This window comes from Barbus barbus (assembly GCF_936440315.1).
Source record: "Barbus barbus genome assembly, chromosome: 23".
Taxonomy (NCBI): Eukaryota; Metazoa; Chordata; class Actinopteri; order Cypriniformes; family Cyprinidae; genus Barbus; species Barbus barbus.
Window position 1 is genome coordinate 10,820,031 of NC_136751.1, and position 19,973 is coordinate 10,840,003.

Here is a 19,973-nt window from a genome sequence, read left to right on the forward strand (position 1 = left end):
AACTCAGTGCTCTGATACCTGAAATCATCCTGGACTTTCACTGCCAGCTTGTCTATGCAGCTTTGGGCATGTGTCAGCTCCTTCTGAAGATGGGTGATGTGCTTGTCGCTTAGTGTCAGTTGGGCTGTGAAGGCGTAGCTTAGGGAACTGATGACCTTGTTTAGCTCCCTGTGGTGGTGATTCTGACTCGAGTCGTGTATCAGGAGTCACAATGTGTCAGGAGTTCTTCCGAATCGTGACTATTACTCAGAATATTAAAAGTTCAATGGTCTTGTGGGTGAGGCGATCCATAATGCCTCTTAGCCAGGTGTTCACATTTCCTCCTTGGGCAGTGGGGTTTGCAGTCTGTGACATGCTGGCAGACTGGAAAGTGAGGATTGACACAGATCTGTATGGTGTTATAAACCCATATGTGGTGAAACAGCTAAGTGTCATTTCAGTGATTGCAAACCCAAAGTGGAGTGTGTTGTAGTGTCTGAAGTGTCTCAGAAGTGTCTCTGGTACTGTAGTGTCCAGCACATGGGGCGCTGTGGGCATACATTAACATGACCCCCCTCTGTCACTGAGGCATTACAAGCTTTGGCACAGTGTGGTCATCAGGGACATATTATAGAATGTTGTTCATCACACGCAGCATGTGTTTGACGTCATGCAGTAGTTTGAGGGTTGGGGTTGAAGCAGCAGCAAGTTGAGCAGATGTGATAGGGTGGTTGGAGGGGTCAGGGAGGTGGCGAAGAATAGGCTTTATGGAGGAGTCAGAGGTTTGCATTTAAGCAATGCCATCCATGGATAGTCATTAGGTAAGTGCCGGGGCTGCGAGGTGGGTACCATGAAGGTGAAGGTTGGTCTCCTGCGGGGTACGGCTGTCATGTCTGTGCCATGCCAATGTCTTGTTGAGACCAAGACCATAGCTCACCAGGCAATGCACCTGTTTTGGCAAAGGCATCCCTTTGATCATTGAGGTCCCTGTCAGTACTCGGTCGGTTTGTCCTTACACCTTCTTCAAGTAGATGATCAGATCATGCTTACTTGTGATGTTGTTGAACGCCTGGGACAGGTGTTGGTGCTTGACTGGCTTCTTGTTCATTGTAGCAGATTTATCTTTTTCCTAGCCAAGGAGGTGGCAGGTGAAGCTGAGCTTGGCATAATTTGAGTCTGTGTAAATTAGGAATTCTCTGATGCAGCTCTTGTGAGCCGATGCGATTTAAAGGGTGATCAGGATGGCCTTTATGTCACTTGTACTGTGATGACTGGGAGTCCAGCTTGAAGTGTTTCTGTGGGAGAGGTTTGCTGTTAACCCACAAAACACCTGCCCTGGGCATGCCGTGCCTCAACATTGCATCCTTAAAAGGCCATTGACCATGTGGCTTTGGGTGTGTTGGTCCTCTGTACAGATGCTTTGGCTGTTGAGGGCCATTACAGGTTGGTGGCACGTCTCTGTGATCACTTTCCGTGTTCCATTGTAACTGGTGGCGAAGAATAGGCTTTATGGAGGAGTCAGAGGTTTGCATTTAAGCAATGCCATCCATGGATAGTCATTAGGTAAGTGCCGGGGCTGCGAGGTGGGTACCATGGAGGTGAAGGTTGGTCTCCTGCGGGGTACGGCTGTCATGTCTGTGCCATGCCAATGTCTTGTTGAGACCAAGACCATAGCTCACCAGGCAATGCACCTGTTTTGGCAAAGGCATCCCTTTGATCATTGAGGTCCCTGTCAGTACTCGGTCGGTTTGTCCTTACACCTTCTTCAAGTAGATGATCAGATCATGCTTACTTGTGATGTTGTTGAACGCCTGGGACAGGTGTTGGTGCTTGACTGGCTTCTTGTTCATTGTAGCAGATTTATCTTTTTCCTAGCCAAGGAGGTGGCAGGTGAAGCTGAGCTTGGCATAATTTGAGTCTGTGTAAATTAGGAATTCTCTGATGCAGCTCTTGTGAGCCGATGCGATTTAAAGGGTGATCAGGATGGCCTTTATGTCACTTGTACTGTGATGACTGGGAGTCCAGCTTGAAGTGTTTCTGTGGGAGAGGTTTGCTGTTAACCCACAAAACACCTGCCCTGGGCATGCCGTGCCTCAACATTGCATCCTTAAAAGGCCATTGACCATGTGGCTTTGGGTGTGTTGGTCCTCTGTACAGATGCTTTGGCTGTTGAGGGCCATTACAGGTTGGTGGCACGTCTCTGTGATCACTTTCCGTGTTCCATTGTAACTGGAGAATCGCTGGATGGTTCATGAAGTGCAGAGCAGGGCTCTTTTGTCATCTGAGTAGTTTGTGCTCCGGTGGGAGCAGTGTTCTGCTGAACTGGGCAACCCCCCTTTAGTTCTGGCCATGTTGTTGGTGTAGACCAGGACTAAGGCAGTAGTTGGTGAATCCAGCTGTCAGATGAAACTACTTGGGATGAGGGTAAATCAGGCATGGTGTAGAGTGCAGATGCCATTTGAGTTTGATGTAATGTGGTCTTGAGTGAGTCCACGTAGTTGACATTAGCTCTGCATCATTGCCTTTTGTGAAAAGCTGCTTTGGCACTGGCAGTTGTCGGCAGGTGCAGGATGTCTCTTATAAAAGGGGGTGTGGCTCAGAGTGGGGCCAGGTTTCCTCCATTCAAGGTGTGTGGTTGAGGGTTTGGCCACGCTGTTTGTGTGTCACACTGTCGCTGTCTGCTCCCCTTTTGTGTATGCTGGTACTGCAGTCTCATATTTTCACCAGAGTAAACGTCTGGTATGGTCTGGCCGGAAGTCCTTGCACTTGACAGAGCTTCCCCGGGGGGTTGCAAGGTCTGCAAGAGCCAGGAAGTAGCAGGTTGAGCATTGGTTATTTTACTTCAAGTTAAAATGCAGGTGTCCTTGGCAGTCACAATGGTTGACAACAGGACCTCATAGGGAAACTTATGCACTTTCTGGTGAAGGCAGGTCTGGTGTGTGCTCGGTGAGTGCTTTGAAGCGTTCGAAGAGTTGAAGAGTTTCGGCTGTCTCAATTTCAGCAAAGGGTCAATGGCAGCTCTTTATCCCTGAGAAGGTGGTATGCATGTATGACTGTATGTTCAGTGCACACCTTTGTGCCTTAAGAGTTCAGTTCTGTTTCTGAGCTTCAGCTTGGGGTCTGCCAAAGAGTTGAAAGTGACATAAAAGTTGCGTTTACTCCAGTGTCATCAGAGCTCCAAGTCTCACCTTGTTTTCCAACATGCTGTTTCCTGGTTGCCCCCCTTTTCAATTGGGTTCCTCCGGAGTCCTGGTACCAGGTTTGTGTGGTGACCGGTATGCTGAAAGATGTTGGATCATCCTGGATGTGCAGCCATCAGCTGAAGAGGCTGGGTGATGCCATTACTTGGCTCTGTGGTCAGTGGCTGATTAGCAGAGATCTGGGTGAGTGTTCAGCTGGCGGGCGTTTTGGGCAGTCATCCATTCCAGTTCTCACACTTATAAGGAGTCTGTACTGTCCATTTTGACAGTGTGTCTGAGATTTCAGGTTTGTTGCTCATTGCTCTGTCTATACCAAATGAATAAGAAACAGAACGAATAAGAGCAAAATGAATAAAGCCTGGAGGATCAAACACCTTGATGTAAAATAAAATAAATAAATTACACAAAATTTAAATAAAGTAAAAATAAGCAAACAGTGGGGCTATGGCTGGGCGATTTTTCAGATTTTATGGATTAATTTGATCGAATTGAATGTTTTGCCACAAATTAATTTTTTATAAATCGAGGAATCGCGATTTTGAATAGAAATATTACCAAACGCTAGAATTATGCCATTCACACAGAATGTGCTTTTGTGTTGGCAAAGATGCGACGCGGGCAGTGGAATAGGAAAAAATGCAAGAAGATTGGAGTTAAACATCTTTTAATAACTAGAGCACCGCGTTTTTAGAAAGCAGTTTCATGCATGAGACACTGCAAGAGACGCGAGCGCAACAGTCAAACGTGTTCATGTTTACATAGAAAAAACAATGGAAAAGCAGCGTAATGAAATACAAAACCCGTGAAGAACTACTACTGTATGTCTGATATTTCATGTTTGCATCAGGGTGACAGGCTGAAAACAACTGTTCATTGTTTTTACAGAGCATTTATAGTTAATAATAGCACTCTAGGTGTTATACCTTCAGTCATTTTGAATTTGAATTACTTGAGAATTTTTTAAGCATTTTTCTTGTATTATTTCTGAGCATATAATGTGCATAAGAAAAGTTTGTACAAGATGTAGTTGTAGTTCAAGATATTTAGTTCAAGATATTTAGTGATTTGTTTAACATTTATATCATGATGACAACTTCATGTGTGTGGTGCATTAGAATAGAATTTTCTTTAACTAGAGGTTTAATAAAAAAAAAGTTGCTTGATTCATGTTGTAGTTATATTTTCAAGTTGACTAGTTAAAATTTTACAAAATCGAGAATTGGTCAAATATTCTATGAAAATCATTTTTTTTTTTTTTTCGCCATATCGTCCAGCCTAGAAACAAATTAAAAAAAAACTTCCAATTTTTAATTTCTTTAATTTTTCAATCTTTAATTGTCTGTTCTCTAACTGAACTAAATTATTTTTATTTCTACTATTAAAAATGGCCTCAGCTTAACACCTGCAATTCTGTCTATATCCCCCCTATCCCCGGGGGATATATATTGCACCTATATTATATGGCCTAAGGTAAACCGCAAACAAATGCCTGTGCGGCCACACACAGACACACAGAGCTGAAGGTGTTTATATGCTACACAGCCTTGCTTAGGAGGGTTGCATTTTACTATGGTTTCTTTAAGACAGGGGTCTCAACTTGGTCCTGGAGGGCTGGTGTCCTGCAGAATTCAGCTCCAACCCTTATCAAACACACCTGAAACAGCTAATCTAAGCATACTAGAAACTTTCAGGCAGGTGTTTTGAGGCAAGTTGGAGCTAAACTCTACAGGACACCGGCTGCTTGTTCTTTGTAATATTTTCCATTGGTAGCCCAAAATGTGATTGTTACACTATAATAAAAATGCTGAAAATGTGAAGTTGCACTTCAGCTTATGTGACTTTAGTGAAACTGCTAAACCTAAAGTAAATAAAATAGCCTAATTTGATCCTACAGTGTTGCTGCACATGCTTTTCGATCATTACAAATAATAATGCAAAATGATTATCTTAGAATAGAAGATATGCTGTCTCTCGTGTCACATAAATTATCAATAGTTAAGTATGTGGTTTTGAAGAAGATGCTTTTATTTTCTTTCTCTGTTTTGACTGTCTCATTTGGACTTGGACTTGACTTGGACTCGAACCTCTTTGGACTCGGTCTTGACTCGGACTCGATAGTCCTGGTCTTGGACTTGTCTTGGACTCGACAAACTACAAGAAGCCTGCTACAGCCAGCTCTGAGACTACGGCAGACGAGGGAGGATGGCTTCAACTCCAGAACCTTCCCTCCTCCCGAAATCCGCATCACATTGTGAGTCACCACCCAAGTGCCATGGCCTTCCCTCGCACAATGACCACCTGACATCTGCGGAACTCAGCCTATATGGCCTACAGAGAACACAGCGCTGCCTCCATAGAGACTGTTAAAATGCTGCCTATCTCTGCACAGTACCCAGAACTGACTCTGGAGAGCACACGGACCAGCAACAGAGATCCTGAGGACATAAAAGGAATTGAACCTGAGAGGATCCTGAGATCTAGCAGGGCAAACAGGATATATCAGACCCCTTTTAACTACGAGTGGCATGAGAAACCAACAACCTGCCAGAAAGCCCACGGCCAACTCCCCTGCACCTGACCATCAGCTTCATGAGACCGTACACCCCGTGTACATAACACAATTGAACACAGGCCCTCTTTTCACCAACATGGACCTGCCGTATGGTTTTGAGCCCAATGGACTGTAACCCACTGGGGTCGGAGGTCATTGGGCCATTGAGATGTTTTGACATGCCCTGATATTTGTGCTTATTTCAGCTACTTATAACATACTATTGACCAACATGTATTTTTTTTTGTATTCAGCACAAACTGTGCTACAATAATATGTGACCAAGATGGATGTACATGTTTGCATTTTGTAGAAAAAAAATATTCTGCGTGGTTAGTAAGTTTTGGGAAAATAATGTAGCTGAAATAAGGCCATAAAACCCACACTAAATAGTTCTGAAAAAGACTTTTGAGTAATCAGTCTCGTAGGCTAGAATATTTACTTTAATTTTACAAAATTATCAGAAAATCATTCTGCTTACTCATTTACAGAAAACAATATATTGATTTAAATTTTTAAAGACATGTTTTGTGATCGAAAGCCTATATACGAGGGAGTGGCAATGGCCTTGAATATTAAGTGATTTTCACCAGAGAGACAAAGGGCCCGGCTCTAATGGCCCATCAGTGTGACTGAAATGAATGTTTTTTTTTTACCTTTAAACATTTGTAAGTTTGTTATTTTATATTAGGCTTATAGCATATGGTGTATTCGTTTTGATAATAAAAGTCCCATGTTTATTGCATAAAATTTGTCGTTGTAAGTTATAGATAAGCAATTGATGCTGATTTGCGTTATTGAAAGTAAAAGTAAAATGCGCACGGGCATTTATAAGCTATATAAAAGCGAAGGAAAGTCAGGTGGAAGAGAGGGAAAACTCCAACAAACTTTGTAAAACCAAACTGTATTATGCAACTCGCCGACATTGTGTCTGTGGCCAAAATAAAAATTAATTATGCCTCTGTGCAGCGCGCACACTCAGAGCCAGGCATATGACGCAGCCGTGCATTTACCAGGCGACCAATGGCAATGCCCGTTCTAGATGGATTGTAAATTAAACCAATTACATTACCCATTTTCCGAACAAGCGAGCCAGATTAACCTGTTAACCTTCGCCCCCCATTGTGGGTCTCACAGGTGAAAATAACCTACCTAAATTAAAATGGTATCAGTTCCTGACAAAGTGTGCTACACAAACAAATTAGGTATCTTTGGAAAGAAGACACTCTAGGCTTTACTATATCATCCAGAGTTGATAATGTTCAAAAAGATAAAAAGTTATAGACACTGACGTGCCTTGAAAAATATTTTTCCACACTGAATGTTTTTTTATTTCATATACAAATACATGAAATAAGTCCTGGAGCAATCCAGAAAAGTAATGGATTGAAAGCCACGTCTCATGAGTTCATATTTCAAATTTGAAGAAGATACCATGAAAAATTTGATTCCTGCAATATTTTTTCTGAAACTATTTATAGTCCTCCCACCCCCGTTTGAGGAAAAATAACCACCAAATGGATTAAAGAATTATACAAACTATTTTAGTCATTATACATATTCCTGCATAGTTTTTCAATTATAAAATAATAGACAGATTTATTTGAGCACTAAAAAATACAAAAATAATTATTTGAGTAATAAAAAAGGAAAAATATAGAAAAAAATGCTTTGTATATAGTATGTATACTGAAGTATTCTGATTGCCAGACATGAAGTGATATTGGCAGACATGGTCATACAGTCAGTAATCACACGCTGATGTGCTTCCATTCAGATGATAATCATACAGATGGGCCATATAATCAATAATAGCTGATCAATGAATCACAATGATAGCCATCATAGAGTCGGTAATAAACACCCTGATGTGCGTCCATACAGATTATAATCATGCAGATACGGCCACATTCCCCACACAATACACACACACACATACAAAAAATGTAGAAGAAAAAAACAACAGTTTTTTATGGATAAAGCAGATCGCTAAGCTACACCCCGCTCAGATGACAGCTGCGTCACAGCGTGCGTCACGGCTGGCAGGAGGGAGCGCCAAATTCAAATAATCTATATTCCGCTTTTCTGAGACTTTTTTTTCCGTGGACGGTCTCATTCTGTTTGTAAAACTGTATACTACAGCACCGTGTTGTTTTTTTACATGTTGTTTTTGAGCGTAATTTATTCCATAACGGACGCGAACAATAACTCTCCCGAAGAAATGAAACGTAAACAAAGGAATATTCATCCTTATTACAACGTTATTGTTTCGTTGGACTAAAAGTGCTCGCTGGGATGTTGTTCTGTGGACCCTTAACTCTCTAACTAAATTGGGATTTTAGCAGTGGACGCGTTTGTGACTCGTTATTACAATGATGATGGTACGTACTGCTTTTTTTATTCTGCCTGTTTTGATGTGTACTGCTTACACAAATGTAGCAAATACATTCCTTATAAGCTTTCCATCGGAAAACAGCGATCTATCGTCGATGCTTGAGGCTTAGACCTTCAGAATGATATATAGTTTGTCAAGATTAATGATATTCTTTCACGTTAAATTCATTCATAAACATTAAACTAGTGGGGAAAAAAACGCTTCAGTGCGCTGTCGCTCTGGTAAACGTTAACAGGTTAATGGTTTTGTTTTGAAAGAGAAAAAAAAATATATATAGCTGGACTCGGTCGAGACCAACTAGAACATTTGGCGAGTCCAATGACCAAGTCCGAGTCAAAATACCAACGAGTCCAAGACAAGTTCGAGACGACAGAAAAACGTCTCGAGTCCGAGACCGGACTCGAGTACTATAGCCCTAGTTTGAAGGTGCCTCATTGCTGAGCAGGGACTTGGATTTCAGCTCGGGCTGCTTGCAGGTGACATTCACTGGCGTTGTTTCGGTTCACCTGGGCCATTACTTAAGAGAGCTTCAGCCTGTTGGAGCCTCTCTGGCTTCTGTTCCAGCTGCTCTCTGTGCTCAGTATCTGTGCGGGTTTTGTAGAGGCATCCTGAAACTTTCTAATTCCTCCTGTAGCTCCTTGCTGGTCCAGCTGGTCTGGCGGTTCTGTACATGCTCCCGGTCCTCCGGGCCTCCTTGTGGTTGAACTCGGCTTTAACTGGATGATGTGGTTGTGGGCAAGAGCACCGATGATCCTAGCTGGCTCTCCTTGGGTGTAGCCTTGGTTTGATCATGGTCTGTCTGCCAGTTCAGGTTGTCATCCAGCTGCTTCGCTCAGGTGCTGTAGATCAGGAGAGGTCTGTTGCAGCGCTTAGCCAAGCCTTTGGCTGATCAGGTGGGTGGCAGGGCTGGATGATCTGGACACAAGTGGAACACAGGTGGAGAGGGAAAAGCACAAAAAGCCAATGCAACTCCGTACAGATTTAGTGAGCTAAAATATTTGGGCTATGTGTTGCGTGGTTAACTGATGTGATCAGTTAGTGACGCAAACTAAAGGCTTAAATATTGTGGCTGATAAGGCAGGAGTGGATAATTGGTGTGAGTACCCAAAAAACTAGAGTAAAGCTGTTGATGGGTGATAACCTAGGGGGTAATTTAATGACTTAGGCTATTCGGTTTATCAACGTTTTTACCAAGTATTTTCTGATGGTTCAGACCATCGACTGTAAAAAAAGGACGACGCGTCTCCGCTTCCTTCCACTATAGAAAAGTGAAGCCAACACATCTCAGTATGGCCGCTGCCATGGTGAGTAAATGACGTCATTTGGAGCAGAGTCTGCGCAGTAGAGTCGTGAGGTGGAGCCGCGCAAACTCCCGCCCAAACTCCGACCGACTGGAGTAAATTAAATAAATTAAGCCCAAATTAAATAAATAAATAATTGCTGAAAATAACACAGTAAAATAAAATACACAAATAAACCAAAGCATGTGGGGGAGACCAAAGTAATTGACAGCCCAACAGAAGGTGGAACAGAAAGAAACTGTGGAGGGAGGAAGGTAACTGTTACACTTTATTCACACTGTCTCCAAGCTAACAGCTGATGTAAGGGGCTTCAGCTTCTATCCATGTAGGGCCATTAGTGCGGTAGCTTAGGCTACATGCAGTGGTCTGTTTACATTAGTCTGTGACGTGTACGCTGTCTTGAGTTTGAACCGGAAGGGCTCGCTATCGCCTTTCGGGGTCAGACGTTGCTACCCAGACAGCAACATAGTTTTAGCCCAGATCTGGCCCGTGTGAAATCCATGCGGGCCAGAAGTGGGCCGGATCTGGGCCGACACTGCTTGCTGTCTGAGTAAAAAACCGATACACGCTTAAAAGCCGGTGTGTGCAAAGCACGTGAGTCGGATGTAAACATGCATGGGAATCTCACGCTCAGCCAGTCATGACCTGTCGTTCACACTTCATTCATAACTTACACAGCACATTCACTTCACAGACAATGGCAAAGCATTACATCATTACATCGACCATCAATTGCATCACATCAATGGATTAATATGAATGCAATGATACGCGACAATAAACAGACGTACCAAATACTGTAGTGAGATTTTTTCTTCTTATCACACACCTAAAACTTAAGCCGCTGTCCTGAAGAGATTTTATCTGTTCAGGAGAAACTTACGCAGTTTAAAACAAAAACCTGAAAGTGGGGATTTTCTTCACCCAATATCAAATAGATTTAATCTAAAACTCTATATGTGCTGCCGATCTGAGATTTACTAGTCAGATATGGGGCTTATGATGTTCAAAACTGAAAGTGGGGCTTCTTCGCCCAAGATCAGATAACTTTAGTATAAAACTATTTATACGCGCTGCCAATCTGGGATTTATTCGCCAGACATATGGGATTTATGCAGCTGTTGCAACAATTACTTGATCGAGATATTAAGACTCCCAGTTATCATTAATCTGACACTGACCTGCAGTATTCTAAGATTAATTTTGCTCCGTGATCGGGCGAGGGGCACGCATTAGTCAGCTACGCTAATGGTTAAACCCACGGGAGTAATAGTCTAGTTGTATGGCATTGGAACACGCAATGGCATCAATCTAGCTATACATAAGGCCTTAATTTTAAGATAAGGAATCATCACTCGCTATCTTCGTGCTAAAAGAGGGTTTCTTTGCTCAATTTAAGGTGGTTAAAATAGCATTAAGACACACTATAAAAGGTTTAGTCGTTTTATAGGGTCAAATTTATAAACTGCAGTTAACTTAAGTCATTAAGAGTGGTTGGTTTCTCAGGTATTATTAGGTATTTTGGAAAAAAAACTTTATTATTACCTTTTCACGACTTTTTTTCAGGGTTTTTTTTACCCTCGCAAACTGACATAGTGGACAAAGTGACTTCCATTTACACTGAAAATGATTTATACAGAGAATCTCATGCATATCCATAACTTATAATGAATTGCACAAACATACAAACCTTAAAGAATATGTCTTTAGTGTATTAGAATTTCATAAAGTGTCTGTACATGTGGATGTTATATGTATCACAAGTTTTAAGGGAGTATATTTTCCCTTTCTTGCTAATTTGAAGCATAAACAAGGGCAGGTGGGCTCTGGCCAAGACTCGGTCCAGAACTGCTTTTGAGTGGCTTAAAGCCGAGTTCTTCCACAGGGATCCCAAATGCCTGCAGCTTTGCTACAGAAGTCTTCAGGAGGTCATTATGGGCCTGTGGATGGAAATAGACAGCTACACTTAATCACGAGTGTCGTCCATATATATTGTATGATATTTTTAAACTGACATGCTATTTTTAAACAAATAACAATAAATATTTTATTTGGTAGTGTGCCTGTGTCATATGATCAACATTTAGTAAAATTTTAAAATTGATTTAAGTTTCCATTTCAACATCCATTCACAGTGACACATAAGCATTCTGTCATGCTATTCTAACATATTTATTCTAGTTTTAGCCCAATTTACACATTAACATTGATTTTAAGACTGTGAATGTGTGTATAATGTTTTATGTGTATATGTGTGTGCCTAGTTTTTGTATGTGTCAATGTATTATAAGTGTGCATGAGTAAGGCATTGTCTAAGTGGTCTGCTTTTTACATTGGTTTGTATAATATGTATTGTTTGAGAATTCCATACTATACAGGTATGTGTGATTACTTCACATTTGTGTATACCAGTGCTTCATGTATTTATGTGCAAATATAGATTTAAATCAGGGGATTTAAATTAAGTGCCATTTTTAATTTTTCTTGTTAACCACTGTGCCAATAAGCACTTTAAATGCGCACAGGACATAATCACATAATCATATTTAAATTGTTCAGATTTTTTTTTCATGCAAACAGTGCAGAATCTTAAATATTTCTGAAGCAATTTTCTGAGTTTTTTAAACTTTTCAAAATCCTAAAGGTTTCTTTATTTTAATATTTAAATGAGAATTTGAATAACAGATTTACAGTGTGACCCTACAGAATACTGTAATGTGTGTGACAAGGCAAATTGTGCATTAAAACGTAACCATTTAGTTTAATCACATTCTATATTAATTCGCTGCTTTAATTGATGCGCACACTCACACAGATAACAGCGCACACATGGAAACATTCAAGAGCACATCACTGGATATACTGTAGCTGTCAGACATTTAACATTTCTATCGTAAAACAGTTGACTAATAGTAAATTCTTTGCATTTAGCCTACATCTTACCTCGCTCTCTTTCAATGTTAAACTGACGCTTCGCGCTGGCATTCATACTCTGCTTCTGTGAACAGTAAACCCCACCTACTTTGATTTGATTGGCCATCTCAATTATTTTGACATTGATGAGCGCGGTTAGCCACGTGCATCTGTAGACTAGCGCAGGTTAATTCTCACACTTATAGCTCCTAACTGGCTGTGTGACTATGAGGAATGATTACCTCGAAATGTACGTCGGTATGCAGTTTTCCCTTTTGGTCGCGTGCCAATGATTATCCCTCTGTGTGCCAATGTTGTGTCATAGGTTGCTGACCCCTGATTTAAACCCTTTATGGAGACTTATACAGGAACCGTTTCTTACCTTGCAAACTCGTGCCACTTCATACTGTAGGTCTCTGATAGTATGGTTTTTGGACTCCAAAACTTCCTAGACAAAAATAAAACACAATCGTAGAGACACATTAACAAACACTTCTTTATTAAAATTTACTTTTATATTTCTAATTCTGTCATATGTTATGTATGTCCTCTGCAAATGTTTGTATGTAACTATGTACGCACAGAAATGTACCTCTAGTTTATGGGTGACCATGTTTAGGGTGCTGGGGTCCAGGTTGGAAGCAGACAGCACCTCACTGAGCTGCGCTTCCTTCTTCTTCAGTGTGTCATTGAGTGCACTCAGTTTGCACTCCAGTAGCAGGTTTTTAAAGCCACTTTTCTGCTGAACCTCCTGTATGACTTTAGTGAACTTCATGTACAGCTCGTCTCGCTCCAACTGAACCTACACAACAAAGTGACTTCATTTCTTACACATGCAGCAGTCCTAATGGATCAATATGAACACATAAAAAAAATCTGAAAGATAACTGTTAAGCAATATAATAATCTTGTAGAAAAATACAATAAAACAAATAAAAAATTATCTGGCTGGTGTGAAAATTTTTTAAAATTATCTACTATAATGTGAAAAAAAAATTCTACTAAGCTGTCATTAGTCCATTAAGGCTAATAGTTCAGTTTGTTATAAAGGTCTGATGCTGTTCCTCCCATCACCTTAGTAAATCTCTGTTCCAACACTTCATGCACCCACTTAAGCTCCTTCATTTCACTTTCAGATATTTTGAGACGAGCTCTTGTTCTCTGACAGCAAAACAAAGAACAAAAATTCCATACATTACTAAGATTTATTAAAACTATTGTTATAGTTAACATTTAACATTATCATAGTTTAGTGTCTGCTACGGTAGACCTTGAACATACAGCTAGAGCACTCCTGTCCTTCTCATAGTTGGCGAGCCGTTTCTGGAGTTCTGCAACTTCCTCTTTGGCCTTTTGTGGAGACTCTCTAAGGTCCTTATTCTCCTCAAGCACTTCAGCCATCTCTTTATTTCTCTTCTCCTCCTTCCTTTTCATCTCCTTTAATTCTTCCTGTATACATTTCACCAGAGAAGAAAATGAGTAAGAACCGACAAATAATCACACATATACTTAAATATAGCTTGATTGCCAGATACATAAACATAGATATAATGACTGTGAAGATGCAATGATGACTATGAACAAAGTTCCTAAAAACAGCCTAATGAGAGAAACTCTGTAATTTTATTTATAATTAGGGCTGTCAGTCGATAAATTTTTTTAATCTAATAAATAACACGATGTGTCGATTAATTACAATTTGGCTGTAAAAAATACCCCCAAAAGATTATTTAAAGCAATTTTTGCGTTAAATGAGAAAGTATTAAGTAGGCTAGACATTACAAATAGTAGCTAAAAAAAAAAATTTGAAAAAAATATTTTATTTGATTCAACATACAATTTATTACACATAAACGTTTAGCCTACAATGGCCTAACATAAACTATGGGATATACAAGAAGATAATTTGAGAAACATTTTTTTTTATTATTCATGCAATGGATGTCGTTGATAACCAAAACAGCTTTGTTGCCAACAGTCTTCAAAATACCTTCATTAATGTTCCACAAAAGAAAGTGGCCTAAGTCATTCAGGTTTGAGTAAATGATGACATACTTGATTTTTTTGGGATGAACTATCCCGTTTTTTCTTTAAAGCCCCCCCCCCCCCCCTTTTTTTTTATGAATACTCTAAATAAGAAACTAAAACTGCCAGCAGGTGGCGGTAAATGTCCTTATGAGTGGCCTCCTCCTCAGAGAATGAGGAGGAGCTTCTTCCCGCAGGCCATTCGGAGTCTAAACCACTCTCCACTCTAAGCACATCACCCCACACTTCCACTTTGCACATTTTTCAAGTACAATCTGCACTAATTTGTAGAAGGTTACGTAAGGATAAATGAGTGGGACTTACATACCATTTGTCTTTGTCTTTAGTATCCTTTTACTCACTTATACACTTTACTGCACAGCACACGGACACTTTATCACTGACATACACTTTACTTTTTATAGAATCTATATAGAATCATATTCTATTTTTTATTCCTCATATCTATTTTTATTCTCATATCTATTTGTTATTTTATTTTATTGCTAGTTTATTCTGTATATATGTTTACTGTACTTTTTCTATTTGTATTTTTGTAAACTTGAGGTTTTTCTTAATTTTGTTGGACAATTTGTTGGACAGTCGTACAATACATTTCACTACATGTCGTACTACGTATGTATATGTATGTGACAAATAAAATTTGAATTTGAATTTGAGTCTTTCATGCATTTGATTTGTTCAAACGGCTGATTCATTCAGGAATTCAGTAAACGGCTAACTTTATGAACTGGCCTTTGAATCATTGGTTCATCTGATTCGTTCAAAATGCGGATTCATTCAGAAACTGAACACCACTGTGTTGGGGTTAAGGCTAGAAGGGATACATGTGGCACTACTGGGCATGTGCACATCAACACAGCGTAATTTGTGTCACACTGGGGTAGGTTTAGGGTTGGGGTAGGTGTAGACGTTAATAAAACACAATCTAATAGGTAGAAAATTAATTTCATTGTTCAGATCCCTTCTAGCCACAACCCTAAACTTACCCCTTACAATAATGAAAAAAATTGTAATTATTGTTGTAGTTTGAAAAAAATTACACTGTGTTGATGTGCGCATGCCCAGTAGTGCCACACGTATCCCTTCTGTTGCTCGGAGACACACAACAGCTGAATATTGAGATGTGGTGGAAATGACATTTGTTCACTCCAGGTCGGAAAAATTTAAAATATTAACAATTTATCTTGTAATTTAAGTTTGTCCTCTTACAGACCTTAAAACTAGACAAATTATTTAAACTTATGAGACTGTTATGTGACTTTTGAACAAGTTTCACAACTTCACAAGGCTAAAAGTGCCCCTAGGTGATGAAACACCAATAAAATTATGTATAGGTCTGGGGGCGGGGCAAGTGCGTTAACTGCATTAAAATATTTTAATCAAGTTATTTTTTCTTAACTAATTAAGTTAACGCGTTAAACTGACAGCCCTATTTATAATCATTACAGACAAAACATGCATGCATGCGCTCACGTTAACATCCAGCAGGATTTTGTTTTCACCTTGAGTAAAGTGATAATGTCCAGATTCTTGTAGACAATGTCACTGAAGTAGTTCCTGATGTCTCTGAAAGCTTTCTCATGATTCATCATCAGCATGTTGATGTGACTGTTCTTTCGTTCCTCGATCTCATGAATCTCGGTTTTGCGTCTTAGTTGTTCCTCCTGCCGTAGTTTCTGCATCCTTTTCTTATATTTGGACTCAATTTCTGCAACAATATTTTCACTTCCATGTTAAATCATTAAAGCAAATTGTTACTGCCTAAAACTCTTTACTTCCCTTCCCATTTTATTTTATGCCACATTATCCTGTGTTACAGTATTTAACTAAGATTATTTATTTCAAAATGTGAAAGTGAAAAACAATCCAGGCATTCCATTAAATTAATAACAAAAAAAGAAAAATGTTAAGTAATTTCTACTTTGAATAACCTAAAGAACACATCATTAGTTGACCTGTGTGCACTTGAGATGATTATTTTCATTATCCCATTTAATGCTTAATTGGGAACTGCTACAGCCATGAATACCAATATCCTGGGACCCGTTTCAATAAGGAGGTTCAACCAACTCTGAGTTATAACTTGAACTCTAAGTTGACTTACCCTGAGATGGGAAACTCTTTGTTTTCGGTTTAAAAACAGCTGAGTTAGGTCATTCAACTCTGAGTATGCTGTTAAGCGTGTGCACCGCGAATATAAAAAGCCATGATCAAAGGAGCTTCAAAATTACGATTCACCATGGCAACAGCACCGAACAAAGAGAGGTCTGTGTAACATTTGGACCAATCAGACACAACTATTTGTTATATTTAACAAATAATCTCTTATGCCCCCTCACCTAACCAAAAGGCCAACTATGAGGGTCTACCCCCCGAAATGCATCTAACCCCTAATAAGGCAGAACAGGCCTCTGGTTCCATGGCAACCCATCCGATAACACTTGTTTTATTGCTCAAAAGGAATGCGGGAACTCACTTATTTTCCCCTTAGGAAAGAGACATGGACTCTTCTCTAATTAATTAATAGAAAAACCTTTCTTTGAATGAACACATATCTTCAGGTCATTGTGTATATTATTACTGTTCTTGTATATGTTTTTGCGTATTGTATCCTGTTTTATGCATGATTATGATAGAACACTAGTTAATATTACCTCATGTATATCATGTTTGGTCTCTATCAATTCGTCTTCGGATGATCTAATTGAGAGTGTATATTATATGTCGATACCTATGCAACATATAAGCGTTCTAAGAATCTTTAATAGTTTGTATATCAACGTCCAATCCTGTTCATATGCAAATTACCATGCATGGAGACAAAGAGTTGTAAACTGTCCCTCCAAAAGTTCACCATAGGCCCTTTGACTCCCAGAGGTGTGACCTCTATAGCAGATAAAGCTCTCACGTAAGTGATGCTCATGTAAGTGACATCTTTGGAATTCATCACTCTTCAACCCGGAAGAACGTGATCGGGAATCCAAAACTTTGAAACCCTTAAGACTTTCATCTGAGACTGCATTCCGGACACTCGTCACGACCAAATGCATTGCAAGTATTGTACATTTAACTAAACAAAACAGAGGTTATTAGTACAAGTTATAGACCCCGTTATAAACAGCACTGATGGTTTTACTCAGGTGGTTAAATTACTTTTTCCATAACTGCATTCTCTGGTTTTCCTGAGGGTTTCATCCATCAACTCTCATTAGCCCTTTCCCATGTATGAGTGATTGTATGTATGTTTGTTTGTTTGTTAGACTAGTTTGCGTTAGTGTTTAGTTAATAAAAGTTGTGTGCACAAATTACATGAGTTTCTGGTTCTGCCTTGCAAATTAAATGTCTCTTTACGATTTTGACCCTCGCTACATGCTCTAATGCATTAATAGGAAAGTATTTCCTGTGGCCAAGGAAATATCCTTTCTTAGAGTTGATACGAACTTGCACTGAATGTTCGCTGGATGGACAGATCAGTTGATGGCAATTTAATTCTGCTACAGTTATTACTGTCAGCCGATATAAATAATTGTAATTAATCATAATTAAATGTAATTACTTATATACAATTCCCTTTTGAGCTTATAAATTGCTACATCTGCATTCCTCTTTGCGGTCAACATGTAAATTTAATTCTTAATCCCTGTTATAATATCAGAGGTGAAAACTGGCAGAACGGCAAGTTACTGAACTAATATTAATTTATTTTCATGGTCTCCCACAGGCAAAAAAAAAAAAAAAAAAAAAAAAGATCATAGCAGCAGCTAAAAGTTTGAAAACATAATTCAATCATGTAAAGCTTTAAGTATAAAAGGTTCATGCGTGTAGCCTACATGACTTTACAAATATTTGACATTAAATATCATTCAGTGATTTCAATGTGAAGCAGCTTTTTCCTCATTGTCTAATGTTCTCTAAACATTCTCTAATCCATGGTGTTACATTTCTTAATTAGGGAAATTAAATTAACACTTGGCTTCTACTCAGCCAACAGCATGGGCGTAAATTTCATTTAACAGTAGGGGGGGACAATAAATATAAAATTTCTCGTGAGCAATGTTTGAAGGGGACACAAATAATACAGTCAAATTGTACTTATAAAGATATGTCCCCACAGTGAAAAACTTTGCTTCTATCATTATTATTGTAGCATGAGGCTGCGTCATTATGGTTATTTTCAACGTTTTTCTCAGCTTCAATGACAAAGAAGATTTTTCTTCAAAACTATTTATTGCATTGTTTATGTTGTTTACAGTCAAGCCATCAACATACAATAAAATTTAAACACGACTGTAGCCAGTTGTAGTGGAAAACTGTAGGTCCGAAACAGAGCAGAACCGAACTGAACCGAACCGAGCTGGTACCAGTCAGTGGAAAACCCGCATAAGTTGCAGTGCACTATGCAACAGCTATTGTAAACAAGCTAACGTTAACTAGATAAGTAATATTTTAATCGGTAATATAGCAGATTCATGGAAAATTACATCGGTAATCAGCATTTTTGCCGCAACTAATTTATGAATGAGTCTGCATCAACTACATTAAAGAGAATCGCTTTATTTAAAGTGAATAAAGTACCCTACTTACTGGAGTTCAACATTAACTGAGCGGCAGCCACACACCTGACTCGTGTGTGGAGTAGGTGAGATGAACTTGGAAAGCAGGCAGTGGGCCAAACCACTGTGAGGAAGGGGAGGGGGGACTCAACTGTTTAACTGAGCGGCAGCCACACACCTGACTCGTGTGTGGAGTAGGTGAGATGAACTTGGAAAGCAGGCAGTGGGCCAAACCACTGTGAGGAAGGGGAGGGGGGACTCAACTGTTTCTAAATGCATTTTTTGCGGGGGGGGGGGGGGGGGGGGTTCTACTTACACAATTATTTTAGGTATACATACATATATATTTTTTTCACAATAGAGAGTGCGATTTTTTAAAATAATTTGTTTGGGGGGGACAACCCTCGGATTGGGGGGGGGGGGCATGTCCCCTCCGTCCCCCCCGGGATTTACGCCCATGGCCAACAGTAATAAGACAGAGGCTCACAAAATGGGAGGAGGACCAGCACCAGAACCACTGACAGATGAAGAGGAGACAGCCACAGACAAATATAGAGATATAGAGATTAATATAGAACCTCCTAGTTGTAGGGTGGAGGAGAGATGCCTGAAAACTGTCATGGGACAGAGGTAAGTATATGGGTCAAAGACGAAAAGAGTGTTTCAAGCATCAAATAAATAAATTAATAAAAGTGTAATGCAGCTTTAAATTGAGTTTTTTTTCCCCCATACATTAGAATGTATCCTGTTTAACTTTATATTTTTCCATGTTTGACAGAAGACGCACACTATAATGTAATTCAGTGTAACAATATTTATATACAAAAAAATCTTGTTAGGCATATTTAAAACATGAATCATTTGATGACATATTATAGACTATTTAAGCATCACAGTGCAGCCCTCAAATTTAAATTATCTTTCATTTTTAAATCTTTATACTTTGCTAATGTCCTTCAAACCACTAGGCTTTTTACAAAGATTTTGTAAGGAAGTGAAAGTCATGAAAAAAAAAAGTATGATCACATAGGC

General features: G+C 39.4%; 1 protein-coding gene across 1 annotated transcript in view; it reads right to left on the reverse strand.

Moving 5' to 3' along the window:
- Positions 1–9,676: 9,676 nt before the first annotated feature.
- drc4 (dynein regulatory complex subunit 4) overlaps positions 9,677–19,973 on the reverse strand; it is a 47,049-nt gene continuing 36,752 nt past the window's right edge. Inside the window, exons 6-11 of the mRNA XM_079373465.1 lie at positions 15,891–16,096; positions 13,621–13,788; positions 13,414–13,500; positions 12,932–13,141; positions 12,722–12,787; positions 9,677–11,366 (exon numbers count right to left, since the gene is read on the reverse strand). Coding sequence (XP_079229591.1) covers positions 11,220–11,366; positions 12,722–12,787; positions 12,932–13,141; positions 13,414–13,500; positions 13,621–13,788; positions 15,891–16,096 — 884 coding nt within the window. The 3' untranslated portion in view covers positions 9,677–11,219. The remainder of the gene's footprint in view (positions 11,367–12,721; positions 12,788–12,931; positions 13,142–13,413; positions 13,501–13,620; positions 13,789–15,890; positions 16,097–19,973) is intronic.